At 40.3% G+C, this 17,055-nt stretch overlaps 1 protein-coding gene and 1 long non-coding RNA gene across 2 annotated transcripts; both read left to right on the forward strand.

Annotated features, from left to right (window-relative positions):
• The first annotated feature begins 921 nt into the window (after positions 1-921).
• Positions 922-5,178, forward strand: LOC309487486. The gene is made up of 2 exons (XR_014201866.1): positions 922-1,781; positions 3,234-5,178. It is a non-coding gene; the product is annotated as an uncharacterized lncRNA (long non-coding RNA).
• A 669-nt stretch (positions 5,179-5,847) lies between these two features.
• Positions 5,848-14,359, forward strand: LOC309488410 (uncharacterized protein). Its single transcript, XM_082156616.1, has 6 exons — positions 5,848-5,884; positions 11,835-11,938; positions 12,236-12,409; positions 12,500-12,662; positions 12,746-12,792; positions 12,932-14,359. Exons 1-6 carry the CDS (start codon positions 5,882-5,884, stop codon positions 12,939-12,941), a joined length of 501 nt encoding a protein of 166 aa, XP_082012742.1. The 5' UTR covers positions 5,848-5,881; the 3' UTR covers positions 12,942-14,359.
• Positions 14,360-17,055: the final 2,696 nt, after the last annotated feature.

Here is a 17,055-nt window from a genome sequence, read left to right on the forward strand (position 1 = left end):
CTTCTAATATTATACACTGTTTATTGACAGTGCGGAGCTGAAGGAGCATTTCTGGATCGACAGTGGTTTAGAGAAAAGAACTGGCTATACTAGTGTTCAAAAGTTGAGAAATACTTAACTTTATGCAAATGAAGCACGGCAGCCAATCGATGTGCGATAGAGGCAGTGACGTCAGTCATGCGCGTTTAAAAATTACTGTGCTGGAATTTCTGCTGGATTTGGTGTGTAAATCACAGCCTATTATTTACACATTACTATATTAACATTCAGATTTCTAATGTGGTTCAGATGGTTTCATTGTGACTGGCTGGGTTTACAAAAGAGTATTAAAGTGACACCACATCTTTATGTTAGGATTTTAAACAAATAAAACGTGCACCTTTCCTCCTATAATCATGTTAACCTATAAACACATCTCTCATTAACACATTTTTTGATATTCAACAAAATACAAGGTCACAGTTCACTATTTTCCAGACACAAAATGAACCTCAAAGCTGTTGTTACTGATTTAATCTCACACATGTTGATACTGAAGTCAGCTTTATACAGCTCAGATCGTTTCAAAGCAGCTCAATGATGCAAACTTCTGCAAATATGAGACTAATTCTACAGAAGACAGTGTCATTATTCAGCTCAAATCACTTTAATGTTAATATTCAGATGAAATGACAAAATTAATAAGAGTATTAACCATTTATCAAATGAGTTCACATTGGATTTCGTGTCATCTGTGGTCAAGACAAACAATTAAAGGAGTCATGACATAATTTTTTCGTGATCTTTTGACTCTGTAACATTAAAACATCCTTCAAGTTTCATGGCTTCAAATAATAATAATATATGCTTATTTTATATAGTGCCTTTCAACCACACTTTTGTATATGTGAATATAAGGAAATAAGGAATAGGTGGGTTTATTATTAGTTCTCCCTTTAAGTCAGAGATATTTCTGGTATTAATAAACGTCCTCATTATAAATAAAGCATTTATTTAATCAAGATTCAATTTGGATATTTTGGGACAAACATTTGCATATGCCCGCCTCCAGAGCAAGACGTTGACGAATAGTCACACATCATCACACCATAGGCCCCGCCCACTGGCATACATTTTTTTTTAAATGTTTTGTAAGAGTTCACAAAGAAACTTGTTGACAGATAAAGCGTCTGACAGCAGCTGCACCACAAACCTTTTTAATTTTTCATAATGCTTCAATAAGTGCTTTATATGGATCAATGTTTTCAAAACACAAGCGATGGCGAGTGGGCGTTGACACTGTTTCCTATGCAGTGACGTTAGCCAATCATAACTGACAAGCCTTAAAGGAGCCGCGCCTTAAAAACGGATAACGTCAGACACAGGCTTAGAACGAGGGTGGAAAATAATTGTTTTTCCACATATAAGTTATTTTTTGAGGAAAAATACCTTAACATAGTGAACCTCAAAGAGCATATGTATATATAAATTAATCCATGTCTTGACCCCTTTAAGACGTGTGGGTCATCTTACCCCGTCTTATTTTTCAAAGCACTGTGGTATTACATAACAAACGATAGCTCCGCCCCCTCAGGAGTCAAGCCCCGCCCCCACACAGAAGCCACCCGACAACACAACACTGTCTCTCCGGTAGAGGAACTCTTCATAAACACAGATTTCTCGGACCTTTTCTCCGCGGGAACATGCATTCGGGTCAGCTCGAGAAAGCGGGCTCTCTGAGGAAACGGACTCTCTCTCGAGGAATGAGCGAAGAAGAGTCTCTTCGGCACATTATCAGAGAGGTAACGATATGAGTGAGTCAGTCTTCAGAGTCCGGATCTTCTTTGTGTGACTCGTGACTCGTGACAGGATTTCTGGATTTCTGCTGTAGTCGTCTTCTGATCTTTGACGGTTATGTGTCTCCTGGATTACATTAGCCTGTCTGTCGTCTGTCTGTCTGTCTGTCTGTCTGTTACACACGCCAAAGCCTCGATAAGACGATAATTGGCTGAGTTGGGACTGCTTTCTAACTGTAAATTATCAAATTCTCTTTACCTGAAGATTTACTTGATTATAAATAGCAAATGCTATTCTAATTTTTCTCAAATAAATACGCCCTGTTATTTTAACAGAACACACCCTCCGATGATGATGATGATGATGATGATGTGCGCGATGATGCCGAATCTCGCGATAAAAAACGAATTAGACGTGACGATCGATCAGTTCATGATTTACTGAAGTGAAATGTTTTAATCTCCTTTTGAGGCTATGATTGTGACATCAATCAGCGTTCGCAATCATATGAAGTGTTATTCTGAAACTTCAGTCTTAAAGGGACAGTTCACCCAAAAATGAGAATTCTGTCATCATGTACTCTCCCTTATGTCATTCCAAACCCACAAGACTTTCCTTCATCTTCACAACACAAATGAAGATCTTTTGAATGAAATATGAGAGATTTCTGTTCCTCCATTGACAGTCTACGCAACTACCACTGTGATGCTTCAAAAAGTGCATAAAGAGATCGTAACATAAAGAGATCGTTACATTAAGAGATCGTAAAACTAATCCATATGAATTGAGAGGTTTAGTCCCAATTTTTGGCAACCTTTTTGTAGGGCATGGGGGGGGGTTGATTCCATCATGGGGAATTGAATCCTCTTTAAAAGCCTTTTTCAGAATATCAGCTGGTCATTAATTCGCCTCTGGTTCACTCATAGTTTTCAGAAATACGTTTCATTTCCGCGAACAGATTCTTTCGGGCGGTTTGATTCAACGAACCGATTCAGCGGTTCTTTTACGCTAGCGTGTAATGACGTCACTAGAACGTCTTTCTAACAGGTTTAATGCGTCACTGAAACATTAGAATAATGATTGTTATTAAGGGCGGGACATTTCCCAAACACACTCGAAGCGCTCGACCAATCACAACACACTGCTCCAGCCGACCAATCAGAGCACAGTGTGCTTTTCAGAAGGAGGGGCTTCATAGAGACAGGAAGTAAACAGAGCGTTACTGACAGACTGGGAAGAGAGGAGCCGCAACAATGGAGAATATGAGGAGAATAATCAACATTCAAGCAGGAAAACCTGTTCTAGTAGAGCCTGAAACAACATCAAGACTGTAATGTGGCCTCTTTAAATGACAAATTCTGCCAGATTTCCTCTCAGATCCTTTGATGGAGTTTGTTGCCTAGAGTGCTTTACTGTTGTATATTAGTAATGAATAACCTGTTGTTTGTGTTGTGCAGGCGGAGGAGACGAGCAGACACCTGTCCCGCAGCGACAGCAGATACGGCACACTGAGGAGAGGAGCGAGGGAAGAGAGCCAGGCTAGTAGTGGGATGTCTGCAGTCTGAGTGTGTGTGTGTGTGTGTGAGTGTGTGTGTGTGTGTGTGTGTGTGTGTGTGTGTGTGTGTGTGTGAGAGAGAGAGACACTGCATGCTTGCGTAACCATGTGTGGAGAACTGTGAGTGTGTTCACTTCTCTTGTTTTATTCTTTTATCAGAGCAAAATCTGCCTGGATGTGTTTTACTGAGACTGACAGATGATAGATAAATAGATAGATAGACAGATGAACGCTATTGGCTATTTGAAAAGGGGGAGGGGCCTATCAATATGTCCCGCCTTAGCTTCCTGTTTATGTCAACGTATCAAAGCTGCGTGTTCCAAGACACTTCAGTGGGACTTTAAAATAAACTGGGATTAACTACTTGGAACTTTCAAAAGTAATTTGATGCCACTGTTATGGTTTATAATATTCCTCCAGACTGTGTTTGATGGATGTTTGCTCGTGTGTTTAGGAGAGGACCGTGGAGCAGAAGTGGAGACCCGCTCCTGAAGGATCATCAGTGGACGGAGACGAAACTCCACTCCCGGCCAGTGGAGGCGCTCCTGTGCATCTCAACACACCAGTGTTACACCTGAAGAACATGATCAGACAATCACTGGGTCTCCCGGTGTGTGAGGATCATCAGACTCCTGAAGTGTGTGAGGATCATCAGACTCCTGAAGCTCAGGATGAGAACGAGGAGAGCAGCGGATACGAGGACGCCCCGTCCGAGTTCTCTCCCACTGCCGACACTCCCGACATTCCCGACATTCCCGGTCCTGATGAGGAACCCAACGGGAAAATCCCTGCTATTATCCGCAATGATGACTCCTGTACTCTCTCTTAAGTCTTTTATATAACCATAAAAAAAAAAAAAAGGTTCTGATAAATTTGTGTACTATAGAATTATGACACTTGATCCAAGTTACATTCACTGAACCCGCCTTTGCACACGCTTACAACTTTACAATGAAGACTACTCTGATTTACTCATCACCAGTCAACGAAATAATTTAGGAAAAGAAGGAATCTGCACTTTGGATCCCACTTTATATTTGGTGTCTTTAACTAGTGTGTTTACTTTTAAATAATTTCAGTGTAATTACACTGTTGACTTTCCCATAAACCCACTCAAACCTGTTCTAACGTTACCCGTATCCTCCTTAACAACAGCTCAAGGCATTCACAATAAGTACACTATACCTAATAGTTATTATTTTAAGAGGACCTATTCTGCCCTTTTACAGTCTTGATGTTGTTTCAGGCTCTACTAGAACAGGTTTTCCTGCTTGAATGTTGATTATTTTCCTCATATTCTCCATTGTTGCAGCTCCTCTCTTCCTAGTCTGTCAGTAACGCTCTGTTTACTTCCTGTCTCTATGAAGCCCCTCCTTCTGAAAAGCACACTGTGCTCTGATTGGTCGGCTGGAGCAGTGTGTTGTGATTGGTCGAGCGCTTCGAGTGTGTTTGGGAAATGTCCCGCCCCTTACCATAACCACCAGTTTAGCACACTACTAACTCACTCAACCAGGCCCCGCCCCTTTATTCTCTGTATTAATTATTATTCAAATGAGGGAGAAACTCAAGACTACACTGGAGGCGTTCAGAAACACTGATATAGAGAAGAACTGGAGCTTCTTCATGATCACACAGCAACATTACACACTAAACACAGATGAAGATGGAGAAAAGCACAACAGCTCTTTAAAGACACCTAATATAAAGTGTGATCGGACTTTGTTTCTGCTAGTAAATTCCATGTTTTTTGTTATTTTTTGTTATTTTATTTTTGTGTTGGATATTAAGAAACTTGTTAAAGCATTACTTTGTATTTGTATTTTGGCTCTATTAAAAAATGCAATTTATTTTGTTTCATATTGTATTAATCAAGTCAAAGTGTCACTTTAAAGACTAAACCCTACGGCTGTTAGCGAATCAGGACACAGTAGGAGAAAAGCCAGTTCCAGGATCGGTGAAGGAAGAGTCTGAGCTGATGTTCACTATTGCATGTGTCATATAAATCCTCAACCTATATTGTGAAGATCATCTTATTATTGTTGTGGAGTTTATTCTTAAGGAAGTATCGTGTTTATTAATGTGTAAAACTACAGTAACTCTTCAGCTTGAGATCTTTCATCTAAACTGGTTATATCTCTAGCAGTGAATGTTTTATGAGAAGAAGAATCATATTCATCCGCTCAGAGCCGAAGCACAACCACAACAATTTTCTTCTACCAAATACATGCAGTTTTGGTTTTAACCACTAGAGGGACAAACGTTACATTGTGTATCAATAAGTAAAAAATGTCGTTCCCTGAATGTTCAAAACCTCCCATTTAAAAAAATATTTTTTACAAAAATTTATTTTCTTAGTCATTCCATTTCCCCAACATTATGGAAACATTATTTTGAATGTTCTCTGAATACATGTTAATGTAAAAAAAAAATTTTTTTTAAATAAAAAAACTGTTTCACACAGTGTAACGCAATGCGATGTTTTTTGTTGTTGTTTTTTTTAACTGACGGGAAGGATCAGCACTCATTAGTTCTGGCTCCTTCTGATGCAGTATGGTAAGTGAAGTTCAAACTTATTTCTGTATTTCTCACACTTAAAGGTGAACTAAGTAACTTTTTTACCTTAACCGAACAGCTTTGGAGTCATTGTAATGGTTATATTACTGATTTCGGGTTGAATGGTGGTCGTCTCGCACCCCCCTGGTGCCTGTGAGCCGCAAAACCACCCTTGCAACTTTGGGCCGGCGGGCCGCCGGCCTCAGTGTTAGGAAGTATCGTGTGATATCAGGTCTCGCGAGGTAACGAATTGCTTTACGGCACTGCACGCGTACACGCCCTCATCCATCCAGTATCCGGCTAGCTATAAGAACAAGGTAACGCTAGATATTGAGTTCTTCAAGTTTTCATAATGGCTGAACATGTAAAAAAGAAGCAGAAAGCTAGGAAATCTTTGTCAGAGGACCAAAGAAAGAGGAAACGGGAGACTGACCGAGCGTGAAGTCAGACTAGAGTTAATATTGGGCCGTCTTTTTCAGAATGGAGAGAACTGAAAGAAACCGAAGCCTGCAAAACCGATGCTGACCTGGCCTTCTTGCTGTTGCACTTGTATCTTTAGAATAATCTGTGTTTAATGTTTGTATTTCTTGTAATTGTGACCTCAGGATGTTTGTTATTGTCTGTTTAGGTTTTTATTATGGTCGCTGTCTGTTACGGGCTTACTAGTACGCTACTGTAACTTAGATGTTAGCATTTTCAGTAGTAAACAAACGTGTTTGTTTTCTGTAGTGTTTTGTCCGTTCCTCTATCAGGTTTTATTTGTGTTACTGAGATCGCCTATAAATCGATATGAAATTCTTCAAATTATGCTTTAGTTTAGCTTGCCGCCTGCCTCAGAATTAGTAACGTTATATGTTGCATGTTCACAGATCTAGCATGTTAGGATGCTAGCTAGCAATACAACTTATGAAATTTCAAACCAAACGGTATGAACGAATAAATTATAGCCAAAATAAATAAACAAACTAGGCTACGTGTTTGACTTTGTTTGGTCAATCGTTATGATGGACAACTCGGATCACCGTCAAAATTATAAAAGAATGTAACGTAACATTTATTTTGATAATGTATAATCTAAGTGTCTATAGCTATAGTTCAAACTTAAATAGAAATAAATAGCGGAATATTTCTTATAGTATTGTTTTTCGCCATAATGTTACTGATTACGTTTGGCAACACAATACAAATATACACTATCTCAACATTTATATGATATTCTTCTGAGAATCATACATACTTCAGTTGACATGGCTCCGTTTGTTCGCCGGCTTCTCTGAAAACAAATGCACATGGCCTGAGCGAGATGGGAGGGGTGAGTGTTGACAACGAGTTTACGACAGTTTTCTCATAATATATATATACTCCGAAACTGTAGGGGGAGCTCGAGAGAGAAACCTGCGAGAAAACAGCCAGTCTTACTGAGCGCTGCTTTAATCTTCTGCACTATTTCTTACGCGAAGGATAAATGTTAAATTCAGAAAGTTCGCTTTGACTCGCTGTGCTGCAAAAGACAGTCACTATCCGGTGTAGAAACTCTTCAGTCAATCCGCCTCAGGGTTTTCATGTAACCTGGTCACGTGATCTCTGACACGCAAGAGCAGGTAGTATGACTCTAAAATGGAGAGTGACACAGGTAGCTTTGCAACAGAGCTGTCATTTGAAGTCGAGGACTTTTCTCCCCCAGCTTCACCTGAAGTGGAGGAGGGTTGTCTGTGGACACAGGGCCAGAGCCATATCAATTCTAGCCGCTGGCTCAAACTGCGGTCTTAACTCCCGCATCGCGATCGGCATCCGATGATGCTAGCGAAGCAGCCGCGCAAGGGAGAATGGGGCCAGTGTCTGAGTGAAAATAAATACTTCCTCACAGGGTCGCAAGACCACGTAAAGCACGTGCATCTGATGAGTTTTATCGAGTTGATGTCAATAGCACGCGCTCTCTGTAGGCATATTCATATTTTGCAAAAAAATCCAGCAAAATGTGCCGGCGCGTTTGTCGACCCCAGAGGATTAACTTTAGCCTAACCATAAATTGTGATTAAAATATATATGATCACTCACATCAAGACGCCGCTGCGCTGGTGGAGTCCATGCAGGAGGAGCAGCGTTTGGCACTGTGTCGCTTCTCAGCGCGAGCTGTGTGTGTGGAGAAGCCCATTTCTACTCTATCCTGATCATTTTCAATACTCGCAATTCCAACTCCTGACTCGCTACAGTGGTTTTGACGAAACAAGATGGTTTTTATACCGCCAAGGGCATGGTGAGCTCGTACCAAGGGCATGGTGAGCTGGAACCTGCTTACGTCACGTAGTACCGCAAACATCCAATAGAAAAATTCAACTGCAGTAGCAACCGTTCAACCTGAAGAGGGCAGCACTCAGACGTTTTTACACCATATATTGTAGAATTAAAACACTTTATACCCAAATGTCAAAAAAGTTACTTGAATCAATGAACAGCACTAATAAAGCCCCATTCTTACAGATCATTAACTAAAAAAAGTTGGTTTAGGGTTTAGTTACCCTTTAAGATCGAAAGCAAAGGTTAAAGCTTCATGGAGGAGAAGAAACCATTTTGTAGACTCTAACAATGTCACACTTACGGTCAGTTATTTGCTTCTGATTTTATGTGTACATATATTTATGATCCGTGTATCTTTAACTCGTTTGTTGTTGGCTCGTTTGTAATAAACATTGATTAATCGTGTGTTCACTGTTATCCTAGAACCGTAATAAGTTTTCATTTTAATCAGCTTTTGCTGAAGAATTAAAAAAGTACACAAAGAAAGTCAGAAAGACCCTTAATATGAAATGAAAGTTTGTGGGTTTGATCAGAGTACATTATATTATAAGTAATTATAATGATCTTCACAGTGGTAAAGTACATCATTTGGGCCTTTTTTATTATAATTTTTACTAGTACACTGTATTATAATTCCAAGTAAAAAATTACGTACCAGGCTTAAACTGTAAGTGACGTGAACAAAACTGAATGAAATTGTTAATCGTTTATTCTCATTATTTGTTTATTTAATCAGAATAAAATGTATGATTGTGTCAGGCCCATGTACAATACAGGAAACATATAATAAGACAAAAATAATCTATATACGAGTCAAAATCAAAATAGTCAGTATATATTAGTTTGTAGTATGTGTGTGAACTTGAAGTGAAGTACATGTTTTAACTGTAGACATTACTATAGCTGTAAACGTCACAGAGGAATATGTGACAACACTGTAAAACATAATGAATTCAGAAAGTTCGCTTTGACTCGCCGCGCTACAAAAACAGTCACTATCCGGGATCCACTATCTAAATACAGTGGGTACAGAAAGTATTCAGACCCCCTTAAATTTTTCACTCTTTGTTATATTGCAGCCATTTACTAAAATCATTTAAGTTAAATTTTTTTTCTCATTATTGTACACACAACACCCCATATTGACATAAAAACACAGAATTGTTGACATTTTTGCACATTTATTAAAAAAGAAAAACTGAAATATCACATGGTCCTAAGTATTCAGACCCTTTGCTGTGACACTCATATATTTAACTCAGGTGCTGTCCATTTCTTCTGATCATCCTTGAGATGGTTCTACACCTTTATTTGAGCCCAGCTGTGTTTGATTATACTGATTGGACTTGATTAGGAAAGCCACACACCTGTCTATATAATACCTTACAGCTCACAGTGCATGTCAGAGCTAATGAGAATCTTGAGGTCAAAGGAACTGCCTGAAGAGCTCAGAGACAGAATTGTGGCAAGGCACAGATCTGGCCAAGGTTACAAAAACATTTCTGCTGCACTTAAGGTTCCTAAGAGCACAGTGGCCTCCATAATCCTTAAATGGAAGACGTTTGGGACGACCAGAACCCTTCCTAGAGCTGGCCATCCGGCCAAACTGAGCTATCGGGGGAGAAGGGCCTTGGTGAGAGAGGTAAAGAAGAACCCAAGATCACTGTGGCTGAGCTCCAGAGATGCAGTCGGGAGATGGGAGAAAGTTGTAGTAAGTCAACCATCACTGCAGCCATCCACCAGTCGGGGCTTTATGGCAGAGTGGCCCGATGGAAGCCTCTCCTCAGTGCAAGACACATGAAAGCACACCTGAAGGACTCCAAGATGGTGATAAATAAGATTCTCTGGTCTGATGAGACCAAGATAGAACTTTTTGGCCTTAATTCTAAGCGGTATGTGTGGAGAAAACCAGGCACTGCTCATCACCTGTCCAATACAGTCTCAACAGTGAAGCATGGTGGTGGCAGCATCATGCTGTGGGGGTGTTTTTCAGCTGCAGGGACAGGACGACTGGTTGCAATCGAGGGAAAGATGAATGCGGCCAAGTACAGGGATATCCTGGACGAAAACCTTCTCCAGAGTGCTCTGGACCTCAGACTGGGCCGAAGGTTCACCTTCCAACAAGACAATGACCCTAAGCACACAGCTAAAATAACGAAGGAGTGGCTTCACAACAACTCCGTGACTGTTCTTGAATGGCCCAGCCAGAGACCTGACTTAAACCCAATTGAGCATCTCTGGAGAGACCTGAAAATGGCTGTCCACCAACGTTTACCATCCAACCTGACAGAACTGGAGAGGATCTGCAAGGAGGAATGGCAGAGGATACCCAAATCCAGGTGTGAAAAACTTGTTGCATCTTTCCCAAAAAGACTCATGGCTGTATTAGATCAAAAGGGTGCTTCTACTAAGTACTGAGCAAAGGGTCTGAATACTTAGGACCATGTGATATTTCAGTTTTTCTTTTTTAATAAATGTGCAAAAATGTCAACAATTCTGTGTTTTTCTGTCAATACGGGGTGCTGTGTGTACAATAATGAGAAAAAAAAAAGAACTTAAATGATTTTAGCAAATGGCTGCAATATAACAAAGAGTGAAAAATTTAAGGGGGTCTGAATACTTTCCGTACCCACTGGAGTACCACAAGGCTCAGTACTAGGACCGTTGCTGTTCACTCTGTACATGCTACCCTTGGGAGATATCATTAGGAAATATGGCATTAGTTTTCACTGTTATGCTGATGATACTCAGCTCTATATTTCTTCAGATCCTGACGAAACTTACCAATTCATAAAATTAGCAGAATGCATAGCTGATATAAAAAACTGGATGACTAGTAATTTCCTACTACTTAAAGGAGCTGTACATCATAGAGGGAGAGAGTGAAGGAGTGAATGAAGAACATGAGGTTTTAAAGATGGAGAAAACAGCCAGAACACAACACTCACAAGACACTCCAATCTACTGCAATGACATCTTTAAAGCCTCTCCTGAACCAGGATGTGAGGAGAAAGAGTGAACTGTTCTCACTAAAGGCATCGCTGGAATCGGGAAAACCATCTCTGTGCAGAAGTTCATCCTGGACTGGGCAGAGGGAAAAGCCAATCAGGATGTAGATTTCATGTTTGTGCTTCCATTTCGAGAGCTGAACTTGATCCGAGATCATCAGTACAGTCTTCACAGACTGCTGCTGGACTTTCATCCTGAACTTCAAGATCTGGACTCAAAGATTTATGAGGAGTGTAAAGTTGTGTTCATCTCTGATGGTCTGGATGAAAGCAGAATCACACTGATGTTTTCAGACGCTCAGGAAGTTTCAGATGTGACTGAGACTTCATCAGTGGATGTGTTGATATCAGACCTCATTAAAGGAGATCTGCTTCCCTCGGCTCTCATCTGGATCACCTCCAGACCAGCAGCAGCCAATCAGATCCCCTCCAAATACATCCACCGTCTGACAGAGATTCAGGGATTCAATGAGCCTCAGAAGGAGGAATATTTCAGGAAGAGAATCAGTGACGAGCATCAAGCCAGCAGAATCATCTCACACATCAGAATTGCCTTTAATTGCCCGAATTTTGTGAAATCAGACAAACACTCAAAGATGTATCTCTCTCCTGCTTACTGCTCAACAATCTCCTTCATACTTCAGATCTCAGAGGAGGTGCTGGATGAGCTGGACCTCAACAAATACAACACATCAGATGAGGGGAGAAGAAGACTGGTACCAGCTGTGATCAACTGCAGAAAAGCTCTGTGAGTTATTAACAACCTTAGTCTTAAAGGTGTTGTGACAGGCCTTTTCACTAATTTAATGTGTTCCTTAAGGTTCACTTACAATGTTAGTAAAGTAGTTTTTACACGAATTTTTCAATAAATGATTATTTTCCCGTCCTCATTCTGACCTTCTGTCAGAAGCACGCAGTTTAAGTAATAAATACCCTCCAGTCTGATTGGCTAAATTAATCTTTCTCCTTGTCACCTCATTCGCCACGTTTCCACGGTCGGCATCTTTCTGTTCATGTTGTTTAATAATTTATTATTCTATTGTAGATTTCCCAACTGTAATATCACTGCTCAGTTTAGTGAGAGTTTGTCATCAGCGCTCCAATCCTCAAACTGTGTCCTGAGAGAGCTGGATCTGAGTAACAATGACTTGCAGGATTCAGGAGTGAAGCTGCTTTCTGATGGACTGAAGAGTCCAAGCTGTCAGCTGCAGATACTGAGGTATTAAGAACAATTTGAAAGATTGTTTACTGTCTTCCGGTCATAATGTTGATGTGTGTCTGTAGATGATCTTACTGTGTGTGTCTGTAGGTTGTCTGGCTGTATGGTGACAGAGGAAGGCTGTGGTTATGTGTCTTCAGCTCTGAGTTCAAACCCCTCACATCTGAGAGAGCTGGATCTGAGCTACAATCACCCAGGAGGGTCAGGAGTCAAACTACTCTCTGATAAGTTGCTGCTCACTGCAGACACTCAAGTATGTCAAACACTTATACTGACATACTGACCATGTCTGTGTGCATGATGTATATCTTCATTAATGTGTGTTTGTGTTTATAGTGTGGATCATGGAGGAGAGATCAGGATGACAGCAGGACCACGAAAGTGTATGTCTACCCAACCACACACACACCAACAGACACTCACACACAAATACACACACACAAAAGTGTATGTCTACAAACACACACACGTCTAGTGACTGTTGTTTTGTTGTTATAGATGTTTCTCTATTATTGTGTTCAGATGCCTGTGATCTCACACTGGATCCAAACACAGCAAACACTCATCTCATTCTATCTGATGAGAACAGGAAGATCACACGTGTGGAAGAGCATCAGGTGTATCCTCATCATCCAGAGAGATTTGATGTTATTCCTCAGGTTCTGTGTGGAGAGAGTCTGACTGGACGCTGTTACTGGGAGGCTGAATGGAGCGGAGGTGCTGTTATGTCAGTTTCAAATAAAGGAATCAGCAGGAAAGGATGGAGTAAAGAATGTGTGTTTGGACACAATGAAAAATCCTGGAGTCTGAACTGTTATAATGACAGATTCACTGGCCGTCACAATAATAACTACACTGATATACCTGTCAACCGTTCATCCTCTAAGAGAGCAGGAGTCTATGTGGACGTGTCGGCCGGCACTCTGTCCTTCTACAGCGTCTCTGACACACACACTTTCACACACTTACACACATGCAACACCACATTCACTGAACCCCTCTATGCTGGATTCAAGGTTTCTTCTGATTCTTCAGTGTCTCTGTGTCAGATTAAAACACAGAAACACACACATGCTTTTAAATCCTCTTTCTAATGTCCACATGGGCACAATGTCATCAAATCTCATTTAATTACAGTTTTATTAATTCATTTTTAATTAATCTTTTTCATTAATATTCAGAAGTTAGAAATTGCGGTGGATTTTTAATGAAAAAAATAGTAAACTGTATATCAAACTAATATTAAATCTAACATCTAAACTTATTGATCTTTTTAGGCCTAACAAAACTAACACTTTGAAACACAATGTTCTAAAATATTCTGTCATGTGTTTTTGAATGTTTGTTGTGTTGCCATACCCCTTTGACTCGTGTAAAAATAACAAATATGGGAAATGAAACTAGACAGATGACTAGGTTGGAACCTTGTGATTAACAATGAAGTCATCATTAAAACAAAGTTTGCTTTACCTAGTAACAGAAGGGTTTGTCTATGAAAACCAATCAAATTGTGGGGAAATTATGTAATGCATCATGACATTTTTGCCATACCTCCTTATTCTATAAAAACTGTTGTATTCTTTTAGCTGGTGGGATTCTCAATGGAATTTGTCTGAGATCCTCCGGCCTTGCTGGTTCTTGGGGGAGATTCTCTGAGAACTGCTTGAGAGATCCTCTGGCCGTGATTAAAGCATTTAGAGGACATTTGCTGAAGTCTGAATGTCGATTATTCCTGCGCAGGAAGTAAGCTAGTTAGGGGAACAGGTATTAGCACCCAGCCGACGTCGCTGTGTAGACGCGCTAGGGTATAGGATTAGCATCCAGCCGACGTCGATGTGTAGACACGCTAGGGTATAGGATTAGACTCTGCCAACGTCGATGTGTAGACGCGCTAGGGTATAGGATTAGCATCCAGCCGACGTCGATGTGTAGACACGCTAGGGTATAGGATTAGACTCTGCCAACGTCGATGTGTAGACGCGCTAGGGTATAGGATTAGCATCCAGCCGACGTCGATGTGTAGACACGCTAGGGTATAGGATTAGACTCAGCCAACGTCGATGTGTAGACGCGCTAGGGTATAGGATTAGCATCCAGCCGACGTCGATGTGTAGACACGCTAGGGTATAGGATTAGACTCAGCCAACGTCGCTGTGTAGACGCGCTAGGGTATAGGATTAGCATCCAGCCGACGTCGATGTGTAGACACGCTAGGGTATAGTATTAGACTCAGCCAACGTCGATGTGTAGACACGCTAGGGTATAGGATTAGCATCCAGCCGACGTCGATGTGTAGACACGCTAGGGTATAGGATTAGACTCAGCCAACGTCGATGTGTAGACACGCTAGGGTATAGGATTAGCATCCAGCCGACGTCGATGTGTAGACACGCTAGGGTATAGGATTAGCATCCAGCCGACGTCGATGTGTAGACACGCTAGGGTATAGTATTAGACTCAGCCAACGTCGATGTGTAGACGTCACCCGACTATGACGTCCCGTCATGCAATTAGACTGAGTTCACTCATTTGCTTTAGATGTAATCACACAGAGGCATTTCCAAAGCGCCCTTGACGCAGCGAGAGTATCGAAAGGGAAATAAATATCATTAGGTCAGTGTAAGAATCATGACACATTTGGAAAGTCCTCATAATGTTCTATAGCGGTGTGTGTCTGTGAGTGAGTGTGTGTGTGTGTGTGTGTGTGTGTGTGTGTGTGTGTCTTTATATATTTAGTTCCCACATAAATGAAGTTGTCAACGTTTACTCACCCTCATGTTCAAAACTGTATGATGAAGTGTTTATCAGAATCTTTATATACCTTATTTCCCACACAGTGAAAAATATTGAGAAAATATTCTTGCAGAACTATCTCTTAATCTTTATTGTTTTCATTTGTATTTAAATGTTCAAAGTTATTTTTGTTTAGAAAATGTTTCAACTTTTTTTTTTAAAGACAACACTGAAGTTTATCTTTTCAACCTGTTTTTGTAATGTAATTCAGTACCATGACAAAAGCTTCAGCAATTATTGTGACATAAAATATAATACAATCCCATGATTAATTCTTGCACTTTTAATATCTAAACTTTACTGTCTCTGACAGATGGAGATTCTGTTCAGGGAGAAATACAATGCATTTGGAAAAGATTTGAAGGGTTAAATTAAAGTTTATGGTGGTAAATGTGATCATCACTGACTTTTTTATCATTTGGTTTCACATTACATTTAAATTAAAGATTTAAAAAAAAATCTACTTAAAATACTGTTACCAATTATACAACCAGACCCTAAAAACGCTAATATTATCGTTAATATCTTATGAATAAAAGAGTATATTTTAAATGTGCGCAAGAGACAAGATTTTCCCTCGTGCAGAAACCGTCAAAAGTTAATCAAGCAGCGCAGTGGGTCTGACAGGAGCTTTTCTGAGGGAAATTTTACTTTTTAATTTTACGTGACAAATGATTTTTAAACAGTAATAGTAACTTTTACTATAGTAAGGGAGAGTAATGTCGTACATTATATTGGCAAAATTTTTGTGACGTCTGTCTTTACATGCACATGAACTTTAAAGGGGTCATATGATGCGATTTCTTGTTTTCCTTTTTCTTTAGTGTGTTATGTAGCTGTTAGTGCAAGTGTAAGATCTGCAGAGTTCACAAAGGCTGATTCTAAATACATTCTGGCGCTTCTGACTCACACAGCCTGTAAGTATGTTCTCATATTTTAAGATTTTGCTACTGACTATTTAAACGTGAGTTTTGAGCAGTATTGTAGCGCTTGCTTGTCGTTACTACTTTCACAAATGCAGACATAGTTTTATGTTTACATTATAATCTCCAACCCGTAGAGCGGCGCGACGCGTAAAAATCATTATAATCAGTAATTATGTCCCCAATGAAATAGAACCTTACCAATCTGAAACGATATGGTCTGATCGATTAGCTTGGTCATCTGCATTTTACGGATCAGATTCGAGCTCGAATATTTTCACCTGTCATTATTGCTTTGAGAGCTGATGTTCCAAATATGGTAAGGGGCGTGAGATTTCCGTCACACGCTTAAGGTTTTTGGGCCAATCACAATGCACTGGATCGCTGGCCAATCAGCACACCGCGCTTTTCAGAACGATGAGCTTTGTACCTTTGTACAAATGTACGCGTTTCAGAAAGGCGGGGTTAAGAGGAGCAACAATAATGTACAGTATGTGTAAAATAATGACTTTTTTAAACCTAAAACCGCGTAAACACATTGCATTAAACTAAATACACAAAATAATGTTCTTTTTAGAACCATCATATGACCCCTTTAATGACATCCCATTCCTGATCCGTAGGGTTTAATATGGAGTTGTTCCACCCTTTGCAGCAATAACAGCTTCAACTCTTCTGGGAAGGCTTTCCACAAGCTTTAGGAGTGTGTTTATGGGAATTTTTGTCAATTCTTCTAATGTTCAATCGGGTTGAGCTCAGGACTCTGTGCAGGCCAGTCCAGTTCCTCCACACCAAACTCCTCATCCATGTCTTTATGGACCTGCTTTGTGCACTGGTGCGAAGTCATGCTGGAACTGGAACATCCCCAAACCCTTCCCACAAAGTTGCCCGATAAGGGGCCTAGCCTCTGAGAACAACCACCTGAACACA

Source organism: Leuciscus leuciscus (genome assembly GCF_965113295.1).
Source record: "Leuciscus leuciscus genome assembly, chromosome: 23".
Lineage (NCBI taxonomy): Eukaryota > Metazoa > Chordata > Actinopteri > Cypriniformes > Leuciscidae > Leuciscus > Leuciscus leuciscus.